Source organism: Takifugu rubripes, chromosome 11, assembly GCF_901000725.2.
Source record: "Takifugu rubripes chromosome 11, fTakRub1.2, whole genome shotgun sequence".
Taxonomy (NCBI): Eukaryota; Metazoa; Chordata; class Actinopteri; order Tetraodontiformes; family Tetraodontidae; genus Takifugu; species Takifugu rubripes.
In genome coordinates, this window is record NC_042295.1 from 1596744 (window position 1) to 1615727 (window position 18984).

At 44.0% G+C, this 18984-nt stretch overlaps 4 protein-coding genes across 10 annotated transcripts; 3 read left to right on the top strand and 1 right to left on the bottom strand.

Moving 5' to 3' along the window:
• Nucleotides 1-393: 393 nt before the first annotated feature.
• LOC115251531 (alpha-2-macroglobulin-like protein 1) lies at nucleotides 394-1804 on the top strand. Its single transcript, XM_029844122.1, has 6 exons — nucleotides 394-540; nucleotides 621-695; nucleotides 849-1011; nucleotides 1085-1272; nucleotides 1355-1567; nucleotides 1685-1804. Exons 1-6 carry the CDS (start codon nucleotides 451-453, stop codon nucleotides 1802-1804), a joined length of 849 nt encoding a protein of 282 aa, XP_029699982.1. The 5' UTR covers nucleotides 394-450.
• A 2-nt stretch (nucleotides 1805-1806) lies between these two features.
• Nucleotides 1807-3072, top strand: LOC105416175 (pregnancy zone protein-like). Of its 2 annotated transcripts, none has more exons than XM_029844043.1 (5): nucleotides 1807-1965; nucleotides 2076-2144; nucleotides 2217-2322; nucleotides 2430-2471; nucleotides 2703-3072. In XM_029844043.1, exons 1-5 carry the CDS (start codon nucleotides 1864-1866, stop codon nucleotides 2705-2707), a joined length of 324 nt encoding a protein of 107 aa, XP_029699903.1. In that variant the 5' UTR covers nucleotides 1807-1863; the 3' UTR covers nucleotides 2708-3072. The 2 variants fall into 2 exon arrangements, with proteins under 2 accessions (XP_029699903.1, XP_029699904.1); XM_029844044.1 differs by having other exon boundaries at nucleotides 2430-2467.
• Nucleotides 3073-4559: 1487 nt separating this feature from the next.
• LOC115251509 (LYR motif-containing protein 9-like) lies at nucleotides 4560-9261 on the bottom strand. Of its 6 annotated transcripts, none has more exons than XR_003890073.1 (6): nucleotides 9120-9261; nucleotides 8568-9043; nucleotides 6921-7687; nucleotides 6011-6844; nucleotides 5521-5659; nucleotides 4822-4938 (listed from the first exon to the last, which is right to left on the bottom strand). XR_003890073.1 is itself a non-coding variant. In XM_029844045.1 (5 exons), the coding sequence occupies exons 3-5, from the start codon at nucleotides 5644-5646 to the stop codon at nucleotides 4679-4681; spliced, it is 237 nt and encodes a 78-aa protein (XP_029699905.1). In that variant the 5' UTR covers nucleotides 5647-5662; nucleotides 6011-6844; nucleotides 6921-7077; the 3' UTR covers nucleotides 4560-4678. The 6 variants fall into 6 exon arrangements, 1 of the variants encoding a protein (XP_029699905.1); XR_003890074.1 differs by lacking the exon at nucleotides 4822-4938 and adding an exon at nucleotides 5383-5401; XM_029844045.1 differs by lacking the exons at nucleotides 8568-9043; nucleotides 9120-9261 and adding an exon at nucleotides 4560-4696 and having other exon boundaries at nucleotides 4757-4849; nucleotides 5521-5662; nucleotides 6921-7077.
• Nucleotides 8470-17503, top strand: LOC101079721 (alpha-2-macroglobulin-like). Its single transcript, XM_029844019.1, has 36 exons — nucleotides 8470-8630; nucleotides 8724-8904; nucleotides 8979-9135; nucleotides 9201-9253; nucleotides 9507-9527; nucleotides 9611-9776; nucleotides 9851-9935; nucleotides 10013-10124; nucleotides 10435-10552; nucleotides 10623-10732; nucleotides 10819-10989; nucleotides 11203-11424; nucleotides 11577-11640; nucleotides 11725-11870; nucleotides 12109-12258; nucleotides 12424-12570; nucleotides 12665-12755; nucleotides 12851-12983; nucleotides 13213-13438; nucleotides 13525-13651; nucleotides 13769-13890; nucleotides 13978-14029; nucleotides 14238-14321; nucleotides 14424-14600; nucleotides 14671-14746; nucleotides 14821-14977; nucleotides 15058-15132; nucleotides 15286-15448; nucleotides 15522-15709; nucleotides 15791-16003; nucleotides 16121-16233; nucleotides 16312-16402; nucleotides 16513-16581; nucleotides 16654-16759; nucleotides 16864-16905; nucleotides 17134-17503. Exons 1-36 carry the CDS (start codon nucleotides 8545-8547, stop codon nucleotides 17136-17138), a joined length of 4299 nt encoding a protein of 1432 aa, XP_029699879.1. The 5' UTR covers nucleotides 8470-8544; the 3' UTR covers nucleotides 17139-17503.
• Nucleotides 17504-18984: the final 1481 nt, after the last annotated feature.

An 18984-nucleotide genomic window follows, 5' to 3' on the forward strand; every position in this document is an offset into this window, starting at 1 on the left:
GGCTCTGCAGAACCTGGATGGACTGTTGAAGATGCCGTACGGATGCGGGGAGCAGAACATGGCGCTCCTGGCCCCCCAACATCTATATCCTACAGTACCTGAGAAGCACAGAACAGCTGACAGATGACATCTTAAAGAAGGCCATCCACTTCCTGACCAGCGGTGAGGAGCCGGATCATGGAGGATGAATATGTCTGTCATCCTAATCTGAATGTGCGCTTAATTTATCCAGGATATCAGAGGCAGCTGAACTACAAACACCGGGATGGATCTTACAGCGCATTTGGAATCGGAGACGGGAAACACCTGGTGAGAAGAAACGTTAGTCAGGCTGCTCAGGTCGCTACTTCTAGATTCCTGAGCTGATGATAATCTGTTCGCAGGCTGACCGCTTTCGTGGTGAGGTTCTTTTGAAAAAGCGAAGGCATCATCTACATCGACCCGACAAAGATGGACGAGTCCAAGAACTGGCTGCTGGGCCGACAGAAAGAAGACGGCTGTTTTGCGCAGTCTGGAAAACTCTTCAACAACAGGATGAAGGTGATCTAATGGGCCGCCCCGAGATTCCAACCCTGGATGTGGGCGATGCTGATGGTTTGACTGGTGCTTCCTCTCCTCAGGGTGGAGTTTCTGATGAAGTGACGCTCAGCGCTTACATCACGGCCGCCTTACTGGAGATGAACAAGTCGGCTACTGTAAGTACTCGACGGTGCTAAAGTCGACAGAAGCTAAAGAGCTGGACCGGTCCAGGAATAGAAGAAAACACAGACAGATTTTTATATAACTTAGATCGATAATGGTCGCAGAAATTTAAAAAAAACCAAACATTTTCACGGTATATTTTGCAGGATCTTCCAGTCCACAGGAGCATGATGTGCCTCAAAGAATCCACCAACAACCCGAACAACACCTACACGACAGCTCTCATGGCCTATGTCTTCTCTCTGGCTGGAGACTTAAAGACTCGTGATTTCCTCCTGCAGCACTTGGATTCGGTTGCCTCCCAGGAAGGTGAGTCAGAAGCCCTGAAGGGCACCATTGCAGTCTGGTCCTGTTGACCCATTTGAACCTGTCGCCTGCGTAGGGGGCTTAATCCACTGGTCCCAGAGCACAGATGAGGGGTTTGGCTCTCTGTCAGTGGAGATCGGCTCCTACGTTCTGCTCGCCAAACTCAGTGGTTCTCCGACTACCGAAGACCTGGGCTACGCCAGCCGCATCGTCAGATGGCTCTCCATGCAGCAGAACTACTATGGAGGCTTCTCCTCTACACAGGTATGAGCGAAGGAGATGGGGATCTTCCTGGGACGTAGAAAATCACATCCATAGAGGATATACTGGGCTGTCGTTGTTGTAGGACACGGTGGTCGCTCTTCAGGCTCTGGCCCTTTACTCCTCTCTGGTGTACAGCACAAAGGGTTCAAGCACGGTCAAGGTCAATAGCCCCAGTGGTCAACTGGTATTTGATGTGAACCAGAACAACAAACTGGTCTACCACGAGAAGCTGCTGAAGGACCTGGGAGGAAAAGTCAACCTGGAAGTGGAGGGCTCAATGTGTGCTTCAATACAGGTACTGGTCCACAAAATGAGTACCCAGAGCTTGTAGATGTTTAGAATCACAGAACCGGATCATACCTGCTCGACTCAGTAGACCTGCCACATAACATCCGTCCTAACATCTTCCCAGATTTCTCTTCACTACAACATTCCAACTCCTACCACCGTAGACATTTTCTTCGTGGAGGCAAAACCAGAGTGTCAGACTCAGAAAAACAGAGTCACGCTGAAGCTTTCGTCCTGTGAGTAAAGGTCAGCTACCGCTTCAAACGAGACTACAACAACGCCACTGGAGCATAGCGTTTGTGGATGTGTTACAGATACAGGGGCAAGCAACAGACCACAAACATGGTCATCCTGGAGGTTACAATGCTGTCTGGATTTGTTCCCGATCCCGAGTCTGTGGCGAATGTGAGTAAAGTACACCCTGCTCAAGAGGGTTTAATACTTCAGTAAAACTGTCTGAGGGTAAAGAACTTTATTCTCCATCAAGCTGACATTCTTATATTGACCCCATGCAGCTCCGTCAAGCCCTCTTGGTGGGTCGTGTTGACGAGAACGAGGGCCGAGTTCTGATCTACATCACTGCGGTCAGGAAGATCTGCTGTGACGGTTGATCTCCATCTTAGATCATGTGATAACCTCAGTCTTGTCTCCAACAGCTGCCGAAGGACACCCCGATCCACCACACTTTAACCCTGATCCAGGAGGTCCCAGTGCAGAACCTGAAACCAGCTTTGGTCAAGATCTACGACTACTACCAGCCCAGTAAGACCTTCTTTTCTGCTCCGTCGGACATGACACATGAGTTTAGGTTTAAATTTGAACTTAGAATTATTTTTTTATGTTAATCTAATTCTTCTGTTTCTTATCAGGTGACCAGGCAAAGACGGAATATGTCGTTAACTGTGATGTAGGTAAGTTGATTGAGTTATAATACAGCAAATATAATAACCAAACATTTTCATTACATTAGCAGACATAATTTTCAACATATCTTACCCTTTCAACGTATCTTAACTTTGACATCTGTCGCTGTTCGTGCCTGTTGTGTTACACATTTCATTCTAAATTGTGACCTCATATTCACTTTGTATGAAAAGTGTGTGTTTTGAGTGAAATTTAACACATTTTCCTTTCGTTTGCAGACTAAATAATCAAGTGGCATCATCTCTCTGGATGTTTTCTTTGTTTGCTTTTTGAAGTAAAGTTGTGCATCGATTCAATATTGTCAGTTTCACTTTTAGTCATTTGATCATTTACATTAAGGTGTTTGGCAACAGCCAACAGGAAACATTCTTAGACAACAACATACATCCAGGGGGCGCCATAGTTTGTATTTAGGCCTTTTAGTCTCTTCCAGGCTACTGTAAAAACATGGCGGAGCCACATTCTCGTACTCATAAACTGGGACCAATGTCAAAATTTGACATTTCAATCTGTCATCAGATTATTAAAATCTTGTCTTTATGTGCAATCTCTTCCACATCGAACACACATAAAGCAAAGTGAGAACTGTATCTGTGTTTTTATTACAATAGACACTGAAAGATTTACAGTACAGTTTAGTGGCAAAATGGAAGATGCAGTGAGTCAGTCCATGGCAAAATGTAATAGATATTTCCTGCTAAAATGATTCTCCTTTGGTTGGTCTTTGATTGCTCAGGTTTACTGTAATGTGCAGCTTATGCTGTTTAAAACACAAGAGTAATAGCACCAACAAAGACGTGTCCCTGTGTTGTTACAGGATGCAGCACGGACAAAAATGTGTTATGGTGATTCAACTATTTTGTCAAATACACAACTACATATATCAACTCATCACTACAGATAATACAGTGCTGTATAACACGATTAAGGCTGAGGGGATTTATTTTAAACTATCGTTAAAGATTTGTTAAGTTTGTACGTACAAAAATGGTGTTTCAGTAAAATTAGGATAAAGGTTAATTTACAACAATTGACTTTCTACCTCAATGATTTTTAAAAAACTAGTTCTGGTTCAGGTTATTTTCTGTTTGTTTGGTTTTTTGATACCATATTTCCTACTTTTTCCCGTGAATTAAAAAAATGATTGATTGACATGTTTTGATTTTTAAATTGATTTTTAAAAAATAAAGGAAAAGAAAAAAAACCTTGCACTAACTTTCAATTCAACCTTTAATAACTAAGGACTTTTTTATTTTTAATTTTTATTTAGCCAGGAATCGCCCACTGAGGTTAATATTGCTTTTCCAAGGGAGACCTGGCCAACACAGTGCATTCACTATCAAAGTTACTGTCAAAGAAACAACATAACATAAAGCTACAGATACATACACGCAATAAAACTACAACGTTCACACAAATCATGTTCAAAACCATGTTAAAATTGCTCTAGTTTAAAATCTTTGGCAGCGATGACAGCCTCTTCTGTTGCACGATATCACCTGCCACCTGACCTCCCGAGTGCCTCTCTCGCCGCCCCGTTTGTCCCGTGGAACGGCTCAGATGCCGTTTCCACTGAAGCAAGTGTTGACCTTTGACACACCGATGCCTGCGTGTGGCTCAGCGAGTGTGTGATGATCATTTCACACCAAAGATCTCAGTATCGTCAATAATCTTGACCCAAGTTGGAACTATTTTACACAGAAAAATCCTTATTTATAACAATTATTTATACACAAGTACTCTGTAAATCTGGTTTTAATATTTACATTTAAATGAGTTAATGCATGTGTGTTGATGGTTGTTTTTAAAGTTTAAATCTTATTTTTGCCTTTTTTCTGATGCAAACAGTTCCGATCATGTTTACTCATTATCCTCCTTCATGGATGAATTTTATACTTGAATAAATATATTGCAGGATTCAAATATCTTCTTGCTTTACATAAATCCAATGAGGGGGTTTTTACTCATTATTTCACTATAGTTTTGAGGTATTTTTTGTCCGAGCATTTGCTTTTTGCTGGATTTTAGAGGTAGATGTTAATGATATTGACATTTTAAAAGAAAACCCAACATGATTATTGATACATAATTTATTAGTGAGCCATAAAAGATCAACTACATCTAAAATAATAAATATTTGCAGACTGACAGAATCCCACCGATCTCCCCAGGTGCCGCTCTGAAAAACGAGGCCTCATTTCTTCTTTGCGTACTGTAAATCAGAGGTTTTAAAAACAACTCAGGTCACCTGGAAAGTGATTCCACATCTTACTTTATCAAGAATCCAGTCCGCATCCACGATGGCTCTCTGGATTATCATGTGTATCCTCTCAGGGTCGTCTTCATCCGAGTGGCTGTTGTAACTCTGGAACCCAGACAAAGTTGCTGTTGGGTTTGTTGGATCGCGATACCTCCTGTATGTAGCTGCCGATCCGCGTGTTCGTTGAATGAAGACTTCGAGAAGTAAAGTACCAATTTCAAAATGTATTTAACAATAGAATCAATTCCAGACACAAATATTACAGAGCTCCGGGCCAGTTCATAACCCTAGCAACAACAAAGTTAATTGTCAGGGCACGAAGTCTGACAACCTAACTATCCCTTGGCCCAGTCCTTTATAGTCACACACATGCAAATTCACAATGTCCATGCAATCCACTCCAGATCCCCTGCTGAGATGTCCTCGTCCTCTTCCTCCAGTCCCTTTGGTGTTGGTAGAGTTCTTCTCTTCCATTGTTTTCCCAGGCCAGATCCCATTCTTCATGCAAATGTGATCATCATCAACCCCCCTGATGTCCTGTTTACAATGAGTGTTTGACACCCCCTGCCTGACTGGCTCCTGAGATAACAGTAGATCAAACAACAATCCTGCAAATGTCTCTGTTCTTAATTACATTTAGTCTACCTTGCCTAACTTCTAAGGGAAGACAGGAACATATGGTGAAACACATAACAACAAGATAAAGACAATTCTCAACAGGTTGTGTGTGTTTACACAGCATCGGTCCACAGGCTCTCTGTGCTGGAGCATCTCACCTGTCTTATGGCGTGACGGTAATGCTGCTGCACAGCTGGGGTGGGCAGCAGCCTGCAGCATCGGAGGAGGTATCGGTAGAGCTGCACAGGAGTCTGGATCAACTCGGCCCCAACTAAAGGTGACATTCCTCCCCTTAGGCTGCTGATGGGGGGGGAAGGGGGACATCATGTGGAAAAAACGTGCTAGACTCCATATTTTTACTAATCAGTGACATCTGCATGCCTCTGCAGATATTTTTTATTTGTGCACACACTGTGCAAATCGCATTTTCAACCTCCAACAATATGGAAAGTAATACATTACTATTTATTATTTCAGACGTCAATTTTAAGTACGGGATTTATTTGAACTTTCTTACCACAGAGCCCTTTTCAAATCTGCGCTATTGATTTATTTAGCACCCCATAATCTCACGCAAATGCTCATTAAACACGAGACGGGAAGAAATGTTAAAATTAAGGACGCGATTAAAAGGTGTCGTTAACTTACGTCAGACGTTAATTGTAAGGAGGCTTCGAGGAGAAACGTCTTCTTCTGTGCGTTTTAACGGCAGGTTGTCATCCGGAAAGTTGCATTACTGCCACCTTCTGTTCCGCCTTATCACTTATTTTCTCTTAAATCCTCTTTAACGATCTAGTAGATTCCAGGAGATTCAAAAAGTTCACTTGATTTCAAAAATCTCTTGGCTGCCGTCACATTATAGCAGCGCTCATTCTTCTTCGTGTGTTGTTATCATGCGTTTGGGGCAATGGCGCCCCCTGCGGCCTGATACCGCAGTGTCGCCCCTTATAGCCTTATACCGCAGTTTTGCCCCCTACGACTTGATACCGCAGTTTCGCCCCTTACGGCCTAATACCGCAGTTTTGACCCGTACGACCTGATACCGCAGTTTCGCCCCTTACGACCTGATACCGCAGTTTCGCCCCTTACGGCCTAATACCGCAGTTTTGACCCGTACGACCTGATACCGCAGTTTCGCCCCTTACGACCTAATACCGCAGTTTTGACCCCTACGGACTGGTACCGCAGTGTCGCACCCTGCGGCCTGAAATGCAAACTACACCAACGACTAACAACAGAGACCAGTGTTATTCCGAGAACAGTTCAACCCTTTATTGTGTTTATTATGTTGTCTTGCAGTTTGTTTACTAGTCTGTCATCAAACTGCAATTAAAAAAATGATTGATTGAAATGTTTTGATTTTTAAATTGATTTTTAAAAAATAAAGGAAAAGAAAAAAAAACCTTGCACTAACTTTCAATTCAACCTGTCGGAATCTAAGGTCCACAATCTCATCGTCACTGTACGCGGAGCGCAGTTTTCCTTGACGGAATCACGAAAAATCATGATCAAATACTACCCATTGAAGTCCTTCGTCCAAACAGACAAGCCCATCTACCTGCCTGGTCAAACAGGTAACCTGACCGGTCGGTCGGCTGTGTGAAAGAATCCGCTTAATCCCGTTTTTCTCGCCTCTCAGTTCATTACAGAGTCGTCACACTGGACACCAAGCTGAGACCTGCAAAAGGGCTGGTGAGTTCCCTGGGGGTGTTTCTGAACCAGTACACACATGGGTTAGGTAATGATGTGTGGAAACCATACAAAAGTCCAGCTGCAGGAGCGAAATCTGAAAATGCAAACTACACCAACGACTAACAACAGAGACCAGTGTTATTCCGAGAACAGTTCAACCCTTTATTGTGTTTATTATGTTGTCTTGCAGTTTGTTTACTAGTCTGTCATCAAACTGCAATTAAAAAAATGATTGATTGAAATGTTTTGATTTTTAAATTGATTTTTAAAAAATAAAGGAAAAGAAAAAAAAACCTTGCACTAACTTTCAATTCAACCTTTAATAACTAAGGACTTTTTTATTTTTATTTTTTATTTAGCCAGGAATCGCCCACTGAGGTTAAAAATTGCTTTTCCAAGGGAGACCTGGCCAACACAGTGCATTCACTATCAAAGTTACTGTCAAAGAAACAACATAACATACAGCTACAGATACATACACGCAATAAAACTACAACGTTCACACAAATCATGTTCAAAACCATGTTAAAATTGCTCTAGTATAAAATCTTTGGCAGCGATGAGAGCCTCTTCTGTTGCACGATATCACAAGCTCAGAACGCCTGGATTTGAGGATCATTCTGCCATTCTTCTCTGCAGATACAGAAAAAACCATCAGCAGTGGGACAGTGTTAGAGTCTACATACACGTGACAATGCAATGTTTGCTATTTTCTTTTTTTCTTGACCACTATATGTCTTTAGGGGCCCCCAGGGAGGGTGCTGGAGCCTCTCCCAGCTATATATGGGTGACGGCAGGGTTCACCCCTAAATGAGTCTGCAGCTCACTGCAAGGCCCTGTGTGAGCATGTCTTTCTTTTCTTTAGATAGAATTGTATGTTTTTTTTAAATGGATATATCGATAGACAGATAACTAGATGAATAGAGAGATAGATGGATATATTTCACCACAATTCCCAAAAGAGGCAACGCTTGTACTTTTGACCTGACAGCAACTGGACGCACTGGTTGCGCAGGCTGATTACACATATTTCTCAGGTGAAAGAAAACTAACTGCCTAGACATTATTTATTTTGTGCAAACCCTTGGATCGGGTTCAGCTGTGTTCAAACAAGATCGGCGGCCCTTTAACCGCTCACATTTGTGCTCAGCAACTGTAGGAACGTTATATATGAGGTTATACATGCTTCGTTGGTGTTATTTGGCGGGCATTAAAAGACCACCAGCTACTAAACCCAGACAGCAAGTTAGCATGCTGGCTAGTTGAGGACATTATTCTGTTAGTGTGCAGACAGACTAAGAGACAGATAGAAACCTGCACCCACTCAAATTTTACATGCTGCCAATAATGAGCAGACTTTAAATGCAGGAATGTCACAGGTCTGATGTCACTGACAGAGAGACAGAGAGTGACAGAGAGAGAGAGACTGGGGTAGGGCTCTAAAGACTATTTAATGGACTCCGCAGCTCATCTCTGTCAGTCAGTCAGCCATGGCTCTGCCGGGGGGTCGTACTTGCGCGTGGACGCTGCTCCTTTGCCTCAACTGGGTCTTCTTCGATGGCGTGGCCGCCGGACCGTGAGTTTCCCTGCTCCAGGTTTCTTACGCCCATCAGATTTGGTGCTCGGTCGGTGAGATAACCGTCACGCTTGTATGTTTCTGTGGCTGCAGACAGTTCATGGTGACCATTCCTGGCGTCATCGAAGTTGGATCGACGAGCAGGCTGTGCGCCAGTCTCTTGCAGCCCAACGAGTCTTTGGCCATGACCGCCATTCTCACCTACAACGACAACAAAATGGTCATCTTTGAGAGAGTTTCAGACAAACAATTCCACCAATGCACAAACTTCCAGGTCCTCAACGTCCAGCTTGCATGATTGGTTCTCTGGTCATCGTCAGTTCTGATGTTTCCATGTTTCTTCCACAGGCTCCGGAGATGTCGGAATCTAAGGTCCACAATCTCATCGTCACTGTACGCGGAGCGCAGTTTTCCTTGACGGAATCACGAAAAATCATGATCAAATACTACCCATTGAAGTCCTTCGTCCAAACAGACAAGCCCATCTACCTGCCTGGTCAAACAGGTAACCTGACCGGTCGGTCGGCTGTGTGAAAGAATCCGCTTAATCCCGTTTTTCTCGCCTCTCAGTTCATTACAGAGTCGTCACGCTGGACACCAAGCTGAGACCTGCAAAAGGGCTGGTGAGTTCCCTGGGGGTGTTTCTGAACCAGTACACACATGGGTTAGGTAATGATGTGTGGAAACCATACAAAAGTCCAGCTGCAGGAGCGAAATCAGGCAAACCAAACAAAGCGTAGGTTGTGTCCTTTGACCTCTGATACCAGTTTGATCCATGTGTGCAAACAGCTGGCACAGATGAAGGGTCAAAGTATCCAGTCATAGTTGTGATTATGAGGAAAATTTCACATTTATCTCTATTTTTCTCTCTTCCAGTACGATGTCATCGAACTTCTGGTAAGGAAAACGGAAATTCTCACACTAATTGTTCTGCATCCCCGTAAGTTCTGGAAGTAGATTCCCTCGTTGATTTCACTCAGGACCCTCAACAAAACCGGATCGGGCAGTGGCTGAACGCCACGTCCAACGGGGCAATACTGCAGCTGTCCTATTCCCTCAACTCTGAGGTCCGCGAGGGATGGTATACCATTTCAGTTTGGATGAAGGGAAACCAAGTAAACAAGAGATTTAAGGTGGAAAAATATGGTGAGTTGCAGAGCTTTTCATTTGGCACCAAACCACCCCTTCCCCCCATAAACCAAAACTCATCTGTCCCTCAGTCCTCCCAAAATTTAAGGTGAGCCTCCAAGCGCCCAACGAGGTAAGCGTTGGAAAAGAGGAACTGGAAATGGACGTCTGTGCAAAGTAAGTTCTTGTATTCACTTTGTGTTTTTAGCCATTACCAGCCACTCTCCTACCCTCTGAATCTTTGATCCAAACAGATACACGTATGGACAACCTGTGCCGGGGATGGTGAACATCGAGATTTGCCGGAGACCGAGGAGCTATTTGACCGATCCGATCCCAGTCCCGTGTTTCAAAGAGGCGAAACAGGTGTTGCAGTGTTATTAACTCTGGTTCTGAGCCATCGAAAAATATAACACCTCCGCCGAAAGATGAGCGGAAGTGGTCACAGCAGAGGAGTGAAATCAAGATTCAGAGATCAATTCAGTTTAAAAAAAACCCACACAAACATTTTATGGCGTCACAAACCGTGCGCACGCTGGACTTTTAAGAACTAAAATGCATTTTCATCAATTTTAGCTTTATAAAATCATCAGCAAAAAGGCTTCAGCGTGATCAATAATCAGAAATCTGTCGGGAAACATTCAGCAACTCTCCAATTTTGTTTTTTGCTATCCAGACGGACAAGACCGGCTGTGCCAAATTCAACCCCAAAATGTCGGTTTTCACCAAAATAGAAGCTAAGGCGTTTGACCCTTCCCTCAACATCATAGCCAGCGTGGAGGAGGAGGGGACAGGCAAGTTTTGCCAGTCTTACTGCTCGTTCAGGATGTTGTGTTGCTGTAACTCGGTTGCTTTTCCTCACAGGAACTTCACTTCCAGCGTCGAAAATTGTGGAGCTCTCTTACATAATTGGGAAGTTGATCTTTGTTGAAACACCCAAGATTTACAATGAGGAATCCACTTTGGAGGGGAAGGTGGGCGTAAGAGATGGTTTTCAAGGCCGTCAGAGTCTAGAAGCTTTGGTGATTTTATGGGATGCCCCTTTTCTCATTTCCGGCAGATTAAAGCGGTTCACCACAACGATACGCCCGTCCCTAACATGGAGATCCAGTTACTGAACGCTGTAGGCTGGCAGGACTGGGTGCTACTGAACCTCACCACAGATGCCGAGGGAATTGCCACTTTCTCATTAAACACAACACTGTTCAATGGAGAGGACATCAGACTCAAGGTAGGTGACTGAATGGGGCCAATCACACATCACCGGGCCCCAGTGACGTCACACAAGGGGCCACTGGGAGTCGGGTTTATGTTAAGTTGCTGGTCAGAACGCCAGAAATGGAATCAGTAACAGAGGACATCAATCTAACGTTTAAGAATAGAATCATTTATAAAAACATGAAACATATTTGACAAACTCTAAAAGCACCTTCCGTCCAATCAGGCCTCAGAAGTACGACAAGACCGTAACTTCCTGGAACCATTCTTTGACAGCGCCCACCACACAGTGTCCGTGTTCCAGCTGCCTTTGCCTTTTTCCAAATCTGTCAGCTCCTTGGTCGTGAACAAAAAGGAGGAAGCTCTTTCGTGTGATGGAGAGGAGACCATCTCCATCAAATACAACTTCGTGGGAGAAACTGCAGGAAATGTGGATGTGACATATTTGGTGAGCAGCGACTGGGGCGCTTTAGAAACATTTACCCAGAATTCAAAGAAAAATGCCCCTCAACACAAGTGCTAACTGTAATGCTAACACTGTACAAAAGGTCAAATTCCTCAGATTATCGCGATCAACTGTGTTGTGACAAATTCTCCCAGATTATGTCAAGAGGAATGATCATCACTCAGGGATTTAAAATGGTGGAGATTCTGAAAGATCCCGGTAGGCCACCCCAGTTTTTCATAGCGTCTTTTGTAAGTCTGAGTGCTTTGCTTTTCCGACATCAACGTTCCATTTCTCTTTCAGTGACGGAGGGCAGCATATCCTTCAGTGTGAAAATGTCTCCAGAGTTTTCACCGGCCCTGCAGGTCATGGCGTACGTCATCCTCCCGAGCGAGAACGTGATTGCCCACAAGGCCGATTTCACCGTGACCAAATGCTTCCTTAACAAGGTCAGTGGCCGTACGAGCCCAAGCTAACACACTGTCATACGAAACAGCTGCTGTTTGGATTAAAAAGGTTCCAGGAGGGCCGAGGAGGTGGATTCCAGGTTATTCAGTCCTTGTGATCTGTAACCTCTTAGCCAGATGGAGCCAAATCTCACACGCTGAACTTTTAATTTAAATTGTCGCCTCATTACTTGTGTTAGAAACAGTGTGTTCCGCTTTAAACTTCTACTCTGTGTGTTAGGTGTCTGTGGAGTTTTCCCCGACCTCCGCTGTCCCGGGAGAGGAAGTCAACATGAAGGTGAAGGCTCTTCCAAACTCTCTGTGTGGCGTGAGCGCCATTGACCAGAGCGTCCTCATCCTAGAGCCCGGGGAGACCATGACCGCTGACAAGGTAAATGCCAGGACCAAATTTAATCAGGACATATTTGTTAAGGTTCTTGGAGAAGCCCAGTCCGACCAGCTAGAAGGTGGTTCTTCATAGGGATATTTGTTCTGTTGTGTGAAGATGCTTTAGCCAGGGTTCATCTCCAGCTTCAGCTTCCATTTTCATTTTCAGATATTTAACTTGCTGCCTGTGAGTAGAGTTTCTGGTATCCCATATGAAATTGAGGACTCTGAACCGTGTTTACACGTGAGGCAAAAAAGATATATATTGCCCGTTCCACCTGGTGATGAGGCAAATGATGCTCATTCAGTTTTTCAGGTAAATTCTGTCTCGTTCTTTCAACACTACGTGGTATATTCACGAAAAAGCAAACTCTAACTCATCGTGACTTTCTTTTGCCTGTGCTTACCAGAGTTTAGGTCTGAAGGTTGCCACAAACTTGCTAATCAAGATGCCATCATGTGTGAAATTCAAAGGGTTGGAGTACCATCGTGGCTTGATGTGTGAGCTGTTATTTCCCCCTCTTGTAAAACGAATGATGCGAAAGTTGTACATTACTGAAATTTTGGCAATGACTCTTGTTGTGGTGTTTCTTCAGTATACCGCTTTTCAGCACCACGTGTCATGGCCATGGCGGAAACCGGTATGGCTGCGGCACCAGGAAGAGGCGTAATCAAAACCGTCCGCACTTTCTTCCCAGAAACCTGGGTGTGGAAACTGGCTGAAGTCGGGTGAGGTTCTGATCTACTCAGCTTCCATAAAAATGTCCCCAAAACCCCGCCTTCTAGTGGCTAACCATATTGACGCTAATGCTGTAATTCCTACCATGTCCACTAGGGGCTCGGTGAGATGTAACTGAATCCTCTGACACCTGAGCAAAGTATAATCTGATTAAGCCACCATGGGAAACTCCTTTTGCGTGATTGAAGATTAGCTGAATCTGTGTGTTGCTACCTCCAGAGACTCTGCACAGACGGACTTGCCCCTCACTGTCCCAGACACCATCACCACCTGGAAGACGGAGGCGTTCTGCTTGTCCCCTCAGGGTTTCGGCCTAGCTCCCCAGAACGAGATCACTGTGTTCCAGCCCTTCTTCCTGGAGCTCAGCCTGCCGTACTCCATCATCCGCGGCGAGCAGTTTGAACTGAAGGCAACCGTCTTCAACTACCAGTCCACTTGCATGATGGTGCGCGATGCCTCGCTCATCTTCTCTGGATTGTAGTTTTGTTTTAAAAAATTTTTCGTAAATATTTTGAGCCGTGTCTTCAACAGGTCAGCGTGAAAGCAGCCCCATCGGATGAATATACCCTCACACCTCTGTCCGGAAACGAGTACACTTCCTGTCTGTGTGGCAGCGAACGCAAAACCCTGAGCTGGACCATGGTGCCCTCAGTGTTGGGTAAGGCCATCGAAAAACATTAGACTGATCTATATGACAATGTTAAAATGATCCACATCAACGGCTCTCAGACAGTTGAATTTCTCATAAAACTATTGTGTTTCGTCACCTTTACAGGCGTTGTGAACGTAACTGTGAGCGCCGAGGCCATAGCATCACACGCGTCATGTGACAACGAGATCGTGAGCGTGCCGGAGAGAGGTCGCATCGACACGGTCACGCGGTCGCTTATCGTGAAGGTAAAACCCCATCAGCTGACAGCATGTGCGATACCTTGTCATGGCGATGGGAAGGTCATGCCTTGTTTTTTTTAATTTCAATTTCAGGCCGAAGGGACGGAGATGAAAAAAATAAATAACTGGCTGCTGTGTCCAAACGGTCAGTCCAGTTCACATCCAGGTTTCACTAAAAATGGACATTGTGTCCTATCTGCCCCCTGCTGGTAGCCTGTGGTATCAGAAAAGGCCCCGTCTCCCTCCACTGTTCTATCCATAGAGCACTAAAAGGCCATCAGAACCATTGCTCTATGCTAAATATTTCTATCTCTGCCTTGAAACGGGATTTCATGTGTGTGTTTTATTTCCAGATGAGGTGCTGAAAGAGGAAGTCGAACTAGAACTTCCTGATAATGCGATCGATGGATCAGCCCGAGCTTTAGTATCTGTGCTGGGTAATCAGATTACTTCATTCAAATGGGTTTTGTCACGTCGTTAGACGGACGGGTTCATTTTGCTCAATGCGCTCGCTGTACTTCAACCCGGCTGTCCTGCAGGCGACATCATGGGCCGGGCTCTGCAGAACCTGGATGGACTGTTGAAGATGCCGTACGGATGCGGGGAGCAGAACATGGCGCTCCTGGCCCCCAACATCTATATCCTACAGTACCTGAGAAGCACAGAACAGCTGACAGATGACATCTTAAAGAAGGCCATCCACTTCCTGACCAGCGGTGAGGAGCCGGATCATGGAGGATGAATATGTCTGTCATCCTAATCTGAATGTGCGCTTAATTTATCCAGGATATCAGAGGCAGCTGAACTACAAACACCGGGATGGATCTTACAGCGCATTTGGAATCGGAGACGGGAACACCTGGTGAGAAGAAATGTTAGTCAGGCTGCTCAGGTCGCTACGTCTAGATTCCTGAGCTGATGATAATCTGTTCGCAGGCTGACCGCTTTCGTGGTGAGGTCTTTTGAAAAAGCGAAGGCATTCATCTACATCGACCCGACAAAGATGGACGAGTCCAAGAACTGGCTGCTGGGCCGACAGAAAGAAGACGGCTGTTTTGCGCAGTCTGGAAAACTCTTCAACAACAGGATGAAGGTGATCTAATGGGCCGCCCCGAGATTCCAACCCTGGATGTGGGCGATGCTGATGGTTTGACTGGTGCTTCCTCTCCTCAGGGTGGAGTTTCTGATGAAGTGACGCTCAGCGCTTACATCACGGCCGCCTTACTGGAGATGAACATGTCGGCTACTGTAAGTACTCGACGGTGCTAAAGTCGACAGAAGCTAAAGAGCTGGACCGGTCCAGGAATAGAAGAAAACACAGACAGATTTTTATATAACTTAGATCGATAATGGTCGCAGAAATTTAAAAAAAACCAAACATTTTCACGGTATATTTTGCAGGATCTTCCAGTCCACAGGAGCATGATGTGCCTCAAAGAATCCACCAACAACCTGGACAACACCTACACGACAGCTCTCATGGCCTATGTCTTCTCTCTGGCTGGAGACTTAAAGACTCGTGATTTCCTCCTGCAGCACTTGGATTCGGTTGCCTCCCAGGAAGGTGAGTCAGAAGCCCTGAAGGGCACCATTGCAGTCTGGTCCTGTTGACCCATTTGAACCTGTGGCCTGCGTAGGGGGCTTAATCCACTGGTCCCAGAGCACAGATGAGGGGTTTGACTCTCTGTCAGTGGAGATCGGCTCCTACGTTCTGCTCGCCAAACTCAGTGGTTCTCCTACTACCGAAGACCTGGGCTACGCCAGCCGCATCGTCAGATGGCTCTCCATGCAGCAGAACTACTATGGAGGCTTCTCCTCTACACAGGTATGAGCGAAGGAGATGGGGATCTTCCTGGGACGTAGAAAATCACATCCATAGAGGATAACTGGGCTGTCGTTGTTGTAGGACACGGTGGTCGCTCTTCAGGCTCTGGCCCTTTACTCCTCTCTGGTGTACAGCACAAAGGGTTCAAGCACGGTCAAGGTCAATAGCCCCAGTGGTCAACTGGTATTTGATGTGAACCAGAACAACAAACTGGTCTACCACGAGAAGCTGCTGAAGGACCTGGGAGGAAAAGTCAACCTGGAAGTGGAGGGCTCAATGTGTGCTTCAATACAGGTACTGGTCCACAAAATGAGTACCCAGAGCTTGTAGATGTTTAGAATCACAGAACCGGATCATACCTGCTCGACTCAGTAGACCTGCCACATAACATCCGTCCTAACATCTTCCCAGATTTCTCTTCACTACAACATTCCAACTCCTACCACCGTTGACATTTTCTTCGTGGAGGCAAAACCAGAGTGTCAGACTCAGAAAAACAGAGTCACACTGAAGCTTTCGTCCCTGTGAGTAAAGGTCAGCTACCGCTTCAAACGAGACTACAACAACGCCACTGGAGCATAGCGTTTGTGGATGTGTTACAGATACAGGGGCAAGCAACAGACCACAAACATGGTCATCCTGGAGGTTACAATGCTGTCTGGATTTGTTCCAGACCCCGAGTCTCTGGCGAATGTGAGTAAAGTACACCCTGCTCAAGAGGATTTAATACTTCAGTAAAACTGTCTGAGGGTAAAGAACTTTATTCTCCATCAACCTGACATTCTTATATTGACCCCATGCAGCTCCGTCAAGCCCTCTTGGTGGGTCGTGTTGACGAGAACGAGGGCCGAGTTCTGATCTACATCACTGAGGTCAGGAAGATCTGCTGTGACGGTTGATCTCCAGCTTAGATCGTGTGATAACCTCAGTCTTGTCTCCAACAGCTGCCGAAGGACACCCCGATCCACCACACTTTAACCCTGATCCAGGAGGTCCCAGTGCAGAACCTGAAACCAGCTTTGGTCAAGATCTACGACTACTACCAGCCCAGTAAGACCTTTTCTGCTCCGTCGGACATGACACATGAGTTTAGGTTTAAATTTGAACTTAGAATTATTTTTTTATGTTAATCTAATTCTTCTGTTTCTTATCAGGTGACCAGGCAGAGACGGAATATGTCGTCACCTGTGATGTAGGTAAGTTGATTGAGTTATAATACAGCAAATATAATAACCAAACATTTAATTACATTAGCAGACATAATTTAACATATCTTACCCTTTCAACGTATCTTAACTTTGACATCTGTCGCTGTTTGTGCCTGTTGTGTTACACATTTCATTCTAAATTGTGACCTCATATTCACTTTGTATGAAAAGTGTGTGTTTTGAGTGAAATTTAACACATTTTCCTTTCGTTTGCAGACTAAATAATCAAGTGGCATCATCTCTCTGGATGTTTTCTTTGTTTGCTTTTTGAAGTAAAGTTGTGCATCGATTCAATATTGTCAGTTTCACTTTTAGTCATTTGATCATTTACATTAAGGTGTTTGGCAACAGCCAACAGGAAACATTCTTAGACAACAACATACATCCAGGGGGCGCCATAGTTTGTATTTAGGCCTTTTAGTCTCTTCCAGGCTACTGTAAAAACATGGCGGAGCCACATTCTCGTACTCATAAACTGGGACCAATGTCAAAATTTGACATTTCAATCTGTCATCAGATTATTAAAATCTTGTCTTTATGTGTAATCTCTTCCACATCGAACACACATAAAGCAAAGTGAGAACTGTATCTGTGTTTTTATTACAATAGACACTGAAAGATTTACAGTACAGTTTAGTGGCAAAATGGAAGATGCAGTGAGTCAGTCCATGGCAAAATGTAAAAGATATTTCCTGCTAAAATGATTCTCCTTTGGTTGGTCTTTGATTGCTCAGGTTTACTGTAATGTGCAGCTTATGCTGTTTAAAACACAAGAGTAATAGCACCAACAAAGACGTGTCCCTGTGTTGTTACAGGATGCAGCACGGACAAAAATGTGTTATGGTGATTCAACTATTTTGTCAAATACACAACTACATATATCAACTCATCACTACAGATAATACAGTGCTGTATAACACGATTAAGGCTGAGGGGATTTATTTTAAACTATCGTTAAAGATTTGTTAAGTTTGTACGTACAAAAATGGTGTTTCAGTAAAATTAGGATAAAGGTTAATTTACAACAATTGACTTTCTACCTCAATGATTTTTAAAAAACTAGTTCTGGTTCAGGTTATTTTCTGTTTGTTTGGTTTTTTGATACCATATTTCCTACTTTTTCCCGTGAATTAAAAAAATGATTGATTGACATGTTTTGATTTTTAAATTGATTTTTAAAAAATAAAGGAAAAGAAAAAAAACCTTGCACTAACTTTCAATTCAACCTTTAATAACTAAGGACTTTTTTATTTTTAATTAGCCAGAAATCGCCCACTGAGGTTAAATATTGCTTTTCCAAGGGAGACCTGGCCAACACAGTGCATTCACTATCAAAGTTACTGTCAAAGAAACAACATAACATAAAGCTACAGATACATACACGCAATAAAACTACAACGTTCACACAAATCATGTTCAAAACCATGTTAAAATTGCTCTAGTTTAAAATCTTTGGCAGCGATGACAGCCTCTTCTGTTGCACGATATCACCTGCCACCTGACCTCCCGAGTGCCTCTCTCGCCGCCCCGTTTGTCCCGTGGAACGGCTCAGATGCCGTTTCCACTGAAGCAAGTGTTGACCTTTGACACACCGATGCCTGCGTGTGGCTCAGCGAGTGTGTGATGATCATTTCACACCAAAGATCTCAGTATCGTCAATAATCTTGACCCAAGTTGGAACTATTTTACACAGAAAAATCCTTATTTATAACAATTATTTATACACAAGTACTCTGTAAATCTGGTTTTAATATTTACATTTAAATGAGTTAATGCATGTGTGTTGATGGTTGTTTTTAAAGTTTAAATCTTATTTTTGCCTTTTTTCTGATGCAAACAGTTCCGATCATGTTTACTCATTATCCTCCTTCATGGATGAATTTTATACTTGAATAAATATATTGCAGGATTCAAATATCTTCTTGCTTTACATAAATCCAATGAGGGGGTTTTTACTCATTATTTCACTATAGTTTTGAGGTATTTTTTGTCCGAGCATTTGCTTTTTGCTGGATTTTAGAGGTAGATGTTAATGATATTGACATTTTAAAAGAAAACCCAACATGA

Bases quoted from the DNA above. Each gene is read 5' to 3' on its own strand.
- LOC115251531 (XM_029844122.1), top strand. From the start codon at position 451: ATGGACGAGTCCAAGAACTGGCTGCTGGGCCGACAGAAAGAAGACGGC. The intron at 541-620 runs GTGATCTAATGG...TCCTCTCCTCAG, and splicing joins TCTTCAACAACAGGATGAAG to GGTGGAGTTTCTGATGAAGT. The intron at 1,568-1,684 runs GTACTGGTCCAC...ACATCTTCCCAG, and splicing joins CAATGTGTGCTTCAATACAG to ATTTCTCTTCACTACAACAT.
- LOC101079721 (XM_029844019.1), top strand. From the start codon at position 8,545: ATGGCTCTGCCGGGGGGTCGTACTTGCGCGTGGACGCTGCTCCTTTGC. The intron at 14,322-14,423 runs GTAATCAGATTA...GCTGTCCTGCAG, and splicing joins AGCTTTAGTATCTGTGCTGG to GCGACATCATGGGCCGGGCT. The intron at 14,978-15,057 runs GTGATCTAATGG...TCCTCTCCTCAG, and splicing joins TCTTCAACAACAGGATGAAG to GGTGGAGTTTCTGATGAAGT.
- LOC105416175 (XM_029844043.1), top strand. From the start codon at position 1,864: ATGTGTTACAGATACAGGGGCAAGCAACAGACCACAAACATGGTCATC. The intron at 1,966-2,075 runs GTGAGTAAAGTA...GACCCCATGCAG, and splicing joins ATCCCGAGTCTGTGGCGAAT to CTCCGTCAAGCCCTCTTGGT. The intron at 2,145-2,216 runs GTCAGGAAGATC...TGTCTCCAACAG, and splicing joins TTCTGATCTACATCACTGCG to CTGCCGAAGGACACCCCGAT.
- LOC115251509 (XM_029844045.1), bottom strand. From the start codon at position 5,646: ATGTCACCTTTAGTTGGGGCCGAGTTGATCCAGACTCCTGTGCAGCTC. The intron at 4,850-5,520 runs GTGAGATGCTCC...TCTGGGTTCCAG, and splicing joins ACCGTCACGCCATAAGACAG to AGTTACAACAGCCACTCGGA.